Below are 7,306 nucleotides of genomic sequence, written 5' to 3' on the forward strand. Positions count from 1 at the left end.
ACCGCCTCGACACCCCTCAACCCGCAGGCCCTTGCCTCCCCGCCCTGTGACATCATCACCCCCTCCCCCCCCTGTCACCTCCTCCACGCGCATGTCATAGTCCAGGGGCAGCGCCCCGCGCCGCGGCTCCACTAGCAGCTCCTCTATAGTCTGAGCCACAATCCCCTGGGGCCAGAATCGGGCGCGGCGCCGCAAGGTCGGGGATGGTGTGAGGTTTGAAGCGTGTGGAGGAGTGACGAGCATCACGCATTTGGCCCCAGACCACACGTCATTTGTTTATGTGACGGAGGAAGTGTGGAGGCCGGGGGGGAACCCACCGGCTGCCAAAGCACAGGGCGCCGGCACGCCGCCGTGCGGCGAGTCCATCAATACGGCCAGCGCGCCGCGCACCTGTATGAACTGGAACTGCGACAGGTCAGCGCCGCCGATGGGCCCTTTGACCGCGAGCTTCACGTTGGTGGAAGGCGCGCGCTTGAAGCCCCACAGCAGAATCCGCTGGTCCAGCCGCGGCGTGATGCGCAGGTCGCCTGGCGGGCCCGCCGCGGAGGGAGCGGAACGTTGATGCGCGGGTGCCGGGGCCGGGGTTTTGGCGGGGTTTGGGGTGCCCTGGGTGGCCCCGCTGGAACATCGGCCGAGTTCGCCGGCCCAGGCGGCACACCGGCGCACCCCGCCGGCGGCAAGGCTCATGACGCCAGGGGCTTTCGAGGCAGGCCTTGGCAGCGCTCCCTTGCTGGCAGCAACCCCACTCCAGTCCTCGGCCCCTCCTACGAGGGCGGACGGCTCTAAAAGCGGGCATCCGGGGGCCGTTGCGACATCTGCTCTGGAGCACTCCCAGCCTCCCGCACGCACCCGCCATGCGTATGCCGGACACGGTGGCCGTGAAAGCAGCGATCGGCGAGGAGCCCCTTACAACAACCTGTGCGAGGGGGGGCCCAGGCGAGGGTCAGGGCCGCGTGGGCAGGGGCAGCCAGCGCGGAACAGGTCCGCGAGCAGGCCTGCGGCTGCACCTGATGTACTCTCTGTTAGCGGGTGCTAAGCATCGCTTGAGACCAGGCTCTCATTGCAAACGCGATCCAGACCGCAACTTTTGTCAAGTGCACACGCACAGGCACACCAATGCACTCACCAATACACACAGGCATGCGTACACACACACAGAATAACACACAATCACAACCACACTCACACAGATGTGTACCGGGACACACACACACACACACACACACGCACCCCACACCCCCACCCTCACCTTCATTGTGTCGCTGTTGAGCACCATCCTGCAGTCAACCGCCGTCAGCCGCCCCGTGGCCGGGTCCCCGTACGCCTGGAAGTCGGACAGCTGCACCGCGTCCGTGCCCAGACTGACGTCACTGATGGCCAGCGTCCACCCCCGCGGCGCCGCGTTGGCGATGGCGTCCTGCGCGCACCCAACCATCAGCACAGCCAGGGACACCCCAGCGACATGGGCTCAGGGGGTTTGAGAGCTCGGCCAAGTTGCGATGGTGATATGCATGCACCGAGTAGGTCCAACGGCCACCTGCACGCGAGCGGAGCTCTATGGGTCATGCGTGTGAGGCGGTTGTGCAGCTGCCGGCGCCCTGGCGCCCCCGCGCGCCTGCCACTGTGCGAGACACTGCCTGAGCAGCATGGGCTCGATGAAGGTCGCCCACATTTCCTGGTTCATGCGGTTGAGCCTGGCGGTCGGGGGAAGGCGAGAGGAGTGCATGCATGTGCTCGAGGGATTTTTTTTGGGGGGGGGGGAGAGAGGCGTTTCCCGCGCCGCACCAGAGCGCCCCGCTGCCTGCCTGACAGGACCGGCGAGCAGATCGGCACGCGCCTGCGGGCGGCTGACGGCCTCGGCGCTGCTGCGGCAGCAATTGCGGCACGTAGTTGGCCAGGCGGCTATTCTACCGCCAGCACCAGCACCAGCACCACCACCAGCACAGCAGCAGCAGCAGCAGCAGCAGCAGCAGCAGCAGCAGCAGCAGCAGCAGCAGCAGCAGCAGCAGCAGCAGCAGCAGCAGCAGCAGCAGCAGCGGCACCCCGTACGCACCACTGGGCGGCCTCCGCGGGCGTGACGGGCATGCGGCTGAGCAGGTCGACGCGCGCCCGCTCCGCCGCGAGCGCGGCGACCTCCGCCTCCCGCTGCTGCAGCTGGCGGCGGCTGGGCGCCAGCAGAATGACCGCCAGCGCCGCGGCCAGGGGCGCCCACACCACGGCCCCTGGGCGGCGAGACAGAGGGGCGTGTGTGTGTGTGTGTTGGGGGGTTTGGGGCCGTGAGGGCGTGCTTGGCTGCGAGCGAGGCGAGCCCTGGGGTGGCACATGGAAGTGTGGCAAAGCCGCGCAGCATGCCTTTGCCTGCTGCAAAACAACCGCTGCCAGCGCCACGGTTGGCCAGGCCCGCAATAGGTTCGCGCCGCATGCCGCGCGGCGCTCACCGGTCGCTGTAAACTCGATCATCGCCCCCGCCACGAGGGCGGCGACCTGCCGCTTGCGCCCAACGTTTGGTGGGGGCGGCAGGGCCTCAAAGACGTTGTGGGAGAACTCGACAACGATACCGTCCACAGCGTTGTCGCCGCCGCCGTCGCCGTTGGCGACGCCATCGGCGCCCGCGGCTCCGTGTGCGGGGTCGACGGCGCCGGCGGCGCCACGCGGGCGACGCTGCACAACACGTCGCCGAGGCAGGGGCGGTGGGCGGGGCACCAGCGGTGGCAGCCGCGTGCTGGCCTGTGGCAAACTGCCACGCTGAGTTCTAATTGCTTGCATCTGGCACCCGTGAAGAGCCCAGTCACCGACGCCGCTGACGCAATTGATGAAGCAACATCGAGCACGAGAGCCGCTTGATAGTTCAATTAGTTGTGTGATAGGAGAATTGCAGCCTTCAATTCATCGTTGTGTGCGCATGGCAGCTGAGATCATTGATCACCAGACCGTGTCATCAAACTGGCTGTCAACCCGCAACTACCGGTATCATACCTCCTGCGCTGTACAGAAACAAAACTATGGTACTGTCACTCTGTATCATAAATAATACCAACAGATCAAGCCAAGGTCCCTGCACCATGCTGGGCAGCGCCGCCGCAGAAGCTGGGGCCCTCACAACGGCGCAGCCCATGGCCCCTGCTGCACCATCCGTTCGACGCGAGCTCGCGTGGATCTGCCAGCAGTGCGAGCGGGCATGTTGGCCAATCCGAACTGAGAGCCGCTGGTGAGGAGCGTGCCGCTGCGTGCGCAGCCGCTGGTGAGGAGCGTGCCGCTGCCTGATGAGGTTTGTGGCGGAAATGTCCCTTCACCAGTCATACAGGCAGTGATGGGGCCACACCCTCCATGCGGCCACGTTACCGCATGAATAATTCCCGCCACCCACACCCCGGCCCGCACTCACACCCCGCGCACCCATCACCATGCACGGGGCGCCAGCCTCTGCGGGCACCGCTTGAAGGACCACGCTGCCGCCGCAGGCCGCGCCTGCGCAAACCCGCGCTGCGGCTGCAAGGCCTTCTTTTTCGTCGTCGCAGAGGGCGCGTGGACGCTGCGCTGCCGCTGCAAGCACAAAGCGACGGAGCACGACGCCGCCACGCACGCGTGCAGCAAGTGCAAGGGCGCCGGCTGCGGCGCGTTCAACTCGCCATGGGTGTGCAATTGCGACCATCCATGGGGCGACCATCAGCAAGTGGAGGTGGAGCGCAAGGTGTGGGGTCATGGGGCTGGGGCACTGGAGCGATTTTGTTGGGTGGTGTCGGGGGGATTGAACTGTGGTGTGAAGGAAAAGGGCAAGCCATGCAGCAGGTGGTGTTGCTCCCCGTGGGCAGCAAGGCAGGCCAGTTGTAGCTGACTCGCTGCTTGCATTCGAACGGCCTCGCGTTCAAGCTGCGTGTGCTGTTTCCAGTGCACAACGCTACAGCGGGCTGAGCAAAGCCATGTCCACCACCTGTGCTTATACCTTGTATGCAGGTCGTGAGCATGGCGGAGCGCCTTGGCAGCGAGGCAGCATACGCGGCTGACGCGGCGGCGGTGGCGGCAGCGGCGGCGGCGGAGGTGGAAGCATATGGTGTAGTGCGGCGGGGGCAGCTGGGAGATGGTCCGTGACGCGGTGTGTTTGGTCAAGTAGGAAAAGCTGGTGAGACATGTGATTGCGGCGAGCATTTGGCACACTCCCAGTCATTACATTTTGGTCCAGGTACATATCTCAAGCCTCAACTGCAGGATGGCATGATTGACTTAACATGCATGGTACGTAATGCGCGCACGAGACAAAGCTACCATGTGCGGTTGTTTGACACACATGCCAATGCTTTGCAACAAAGTAAACAAGTGCTTCACCGACTCGCAGCCCCGTATCTCAGGGGCACTGCTGGCTGGTAGGTCCGCGGCTACGGATGCTGCTGCTGGCGACACCCCTCTTGCGCGGCCCTTCACTTGCGCTTTGGACCCTTCTCCTGCGGACAAGGGCGCCACGCGATGGCTGTCTGTCATGGGCAAGAGGGCGGACGCGGCTGCCACCTATAGGTTCAGGGCAACAGGGGCTTGGTACGGCTGGGGTTTGCAGGCAGGCCCGGCCCCTCACCCGGGCTAGGCGTTCTGCTTCCTGGAAGTAGAAGTTGCCAAGCGCCCGCATGGCCCTGTGAGAGCGATCCGGCGTTGCACCAGGCAAAAGACGGCAGAATCAGGAGGGGAGGCGTAGGGGGTGCAGTCATAGGGGCCGCCGGCCTGGGCCGCTACCTCCTTATGCAGTAGCCATAAGCGTGCACCTGCGAGGAGCATCTGCTGCGCAACAGCGCCAGCCGCGCACGGCCCCCCACTCCAGCCGGCACCGCCATCCCGGGTGCACCGCTGCGAGGGACTCACGCCTCCTTTTGCTGCAAGATCTGTGGATGCGTGCAGCGCGGTGGGTGCCAAAAGGTGGATGGTCGATGTGGAACACGTGGCAGCAGATAGGCAGAACGCTGCATGGCAGCGACCAGCAACCACCATGGCAGCACGGCGATGTTCGCCCAGCTCTCCGGCGCCATCGACTATTGAGATTCCGGCTGCTCACCTTCTCGTCGTCCACTTCATGCATGTTGGCCTTGAAGCTCTGCCGCACCTGCTCCTTCAGCACGGCCTCGTTGCCTTGCTGCGGTGTTGAGGAGGGAGGGGGTTGTGTACAGTGGGGTGCGGCCTGCCAGGGAATGTCACGGGGGCTGTGGAGAGGTTTTGTAGTACAGTCTCACTGCCAGGCGCTCCGACCACCGTGTGGCAGCTGTTAGTCATCCTGATGGTGCCATCAGAAAGCCGGCCGCAGCACCGCTCTCAGGCACTGGAACGAGCAACACTGCTGCTAGGGCGAAGCGAGCATGTGTCTGTGCATGAAACTATTTGAAGGCGGTTAGTGGCGGTATGTGAGTGGTGCGCACCCGCCGACCAACGTATTGCGCCAGGATGAGCAGGTCTTTGAACAGCTGCGGCAGGGGCGAAAGGAAACGCAGCACGCGCGAGGGTGCGCAAGGGCGGATGGCTGCATGGTGCAGCTTGAGTGTGGGTGCCAGGTGCACCTGCGGCCGATGAACCTTCCAACATGCAAAAAAATTCACCTTCTTCACCGAAGCATCTTTGAAGACCTTGTCCAGCGTCGCCATACCTCTAGCAGATCACGCTGCTGCTGGGTGGTTGTGCACGGCGAATATAGCATAGACAAATGCAATTTCTCAGTACAAGATGTACCAGATCCACTCACGTGCGTCCAGCAGGAATGCCTGGAGAGTCACTCGGTGACAACGAGGCTGTGCAGGTGCAGGACTGGTACCTAGGTACCTGACACGCCGCAATCTCACTGATATATGCTGATCTACGGATTTAGATTGAGCGCGAGCCTCATAGCTAGCCCAGCGCAAACGGGACGATCAGCGATCATAAGCTGAGGCCCCCGCACCCTGGGAAAAGGAAGATTAATAGTAAAGGATGGGTAAGTAGCCCGTGTCAACGGGATTCAACGCGTGTTTCCAGATCACGGAGTATCTTGGCCTTTTTATGACCCAGCTACCCCTAAAACTGCACCGCAGGCGGCGCGAAGGCAGCCCTGATGTTCCTGCCATCGGCAGTGGCGGGGAGCATGTGCCTATGGCAGCTGCAGCGGATGCGTTGGAAGGTGTGCTGACCTGCCGTTGTTGTGAGGACGCACACAGTCGCAGCCACCAGCCGTGGCAGTAAAGAAGTGCAAGCGGCTGCGGCGCTCCTGCTCCTCACTCTTGCAGGAAGGGGTCGTGCAGGAGGCGCAGGAGGCGATGCAAAGCCCGCCAGAGGACGTGTTCACGATGGACGAGCTGCCGCGCTTCCGCCGCTGCACCGCGGCCGGCACCTACGATCACTCACGTGCTGTGTTTGTGGGGCCGCGGCCAATCAGGTCAGGAGGGGGGGTTATCCCGCACGAAGCGCTGGCGCATGGGCCCCTGCTGGGGTTGACCAGCCGTTGGCGAAGCGCACACCCTTCTCGGCCAGTGCCAGCCTGTCGTCTCAGCCAGCCCTTCCAACGCTCCCCCACCCAACTGCTCCCTGCAGTTTCACGCTGAGCCGCGCCGAGCTGCAGGACAGCGGCATGCGGGAGATGCTCAGCACGCCAGGGGCCATCAAAAGCGGGTACCTCCTCATAGAGCCTCTCACACACGACAAGAGGTGCGCCCCGCCTCACTGCCAGCGCTGCTGCAGCGCAGCCCGACCTGGTGCCGTGCTGCTGCCGGCTCTGGGCACGCCCGCCGGTGCGGGCCCAGAGGCTGTAATCCCTGGGGCCGACGTGTGCGACAGCTATTGGCCCACACTGCGTGTGCCCGTCCCTTCATCACCCCTATCTTTGGGGCTGGACACACGCGAACACACACACACACACACACACACACACACACACACACACGCCGTCCGCGTGCGCAGCAAGCGGACGGTCCTGGTCAACCGCGGCTGGGTGCCCCCTGATTGGAAGAAGCACTGGCGGGAGGGCGTGTCTGCGCAGCAGCCGCAGGGGCGGGTGGAGGTGACAGGCGTGGCGCAAGGCAGCGAGGAGCCGAGCAGCTTCGTCCCAAGGAACGAGCCGGACAGGGGCAACTACTTCTGGGTGGACGTCCCTGGCATTGTGAGTTTTTGATTACAAACATTCCATAGAGGATGTTGATTTCGAGGAGTTTGGACAGTTTGGATAACTGGGGCTGTCCCAGGGGAAGTCATGAGTCTTCACCTTGCGGTCTGAAACAGTCACATGGCAGCTAGGGCCTGCGACGAGCTGCATCGTTGCCTCACCACTGCTTAACCTGGTTCCTCACGCCGCGCCGCTTTGAGC

At 63.9% G+C, this 7,306-nt stretch overlaps 3 protein-coding genes across 3 annotated transcripts in view; 1 reads left to right on the forward strand and 2 right to left on the reverse strand.

Annotated features, from left to right (window-relative positions):
* MNEG_10578 (hypothetical protein) overlaps window positions 1-2,766 on the reverse strand; it is a gene marked incomplete at both ends in the record, with an annotated part of 5,474 nt that extends 2,708 nt beyond the window's left edge. Inside the window, 6 exons of the mRNA XM_014040948.1 lie at window positions 391-527; window positions 850-916; window positions 1,250-1,467; window positions 1,786-1,865; window positions 2,054-2,222; window positions 2,439-2,766. Of these exons, the coding sequence (XP_013896402.1) occupies window positions 391-527; window positions 850-916; window positions 1,250-1,467; window positions 1,786-1,865; window positions 2,054-2,222; window positions 2,439-2,766 (999 nt within the window). The remainder of the gene's footprint in view (window positions 1-390; window positions 528-849; window positions 917-1,249; window positions 1,468-1,785; window positions 1,866-2,053; window positions 2,223-2,438) is intronic.
* A 2,078-nt stretch (window positions 2,767-4,844) lies between these two features.
* On the reverse strand, window positions 4,845-5,618 carry MNEG_10579 (hypothetical protein; the record flags this gene model as incomplete). The annotated part of the gene is made up of 4 exons (XM_014040949.1): window positions 4,845-4,868; window positions 5,039-5,116; window positions 5,397-5,441; window positions 5,574-5,618. 4 exons carry the CDS (start codon window positions 5,616-5,618, stop codon window positions 4,845-4,847), a joined length of 192 nt encoding a protein of 63 aa, XP_013896403.1.
* Window positions 5,619-5,940: 322 nt separating this feature from the next.
* MNEG_10580 (Surfeit locus protein 1) lies at window positions 5,941-7,114 on the forward strand (the record flags this gene model as incomplete). The annotated part of the gene is made up of 5 exons (XM_014040950.1): window positions 5,941-5,944; window positions 6,042-6,127; window positions 6,234-6,382; window positions 6,538-6,651; window positions 6,904-7,114. The coding sequence occupies 5 exons, from the start codon at window positions 5,941-5,943 to the stop codon at window positions 7,112-7,114; spliced, it is 564 nt and encodes a 187-aa protein (XP_013896404.1).
* Window positions 7,115-7,306: the final 192 nt, after the last annotated feature.

This window comes from Monoraphidium neglectum (assembly GCF_000611645.1).
Source record: "Monoraphidium neglectum strain SAG 48.87 unplaced genomic scaffold scaffold02375, whole genome shotgun sequence".
Classification (NCBI taxonomy): Eukaryota; Viridiplantae; Chlorophyta; class Chlorophyceae; order Sphaeropleales; family Selenastraceae; genus Monoraphidium; species Monoraphidium neglectum.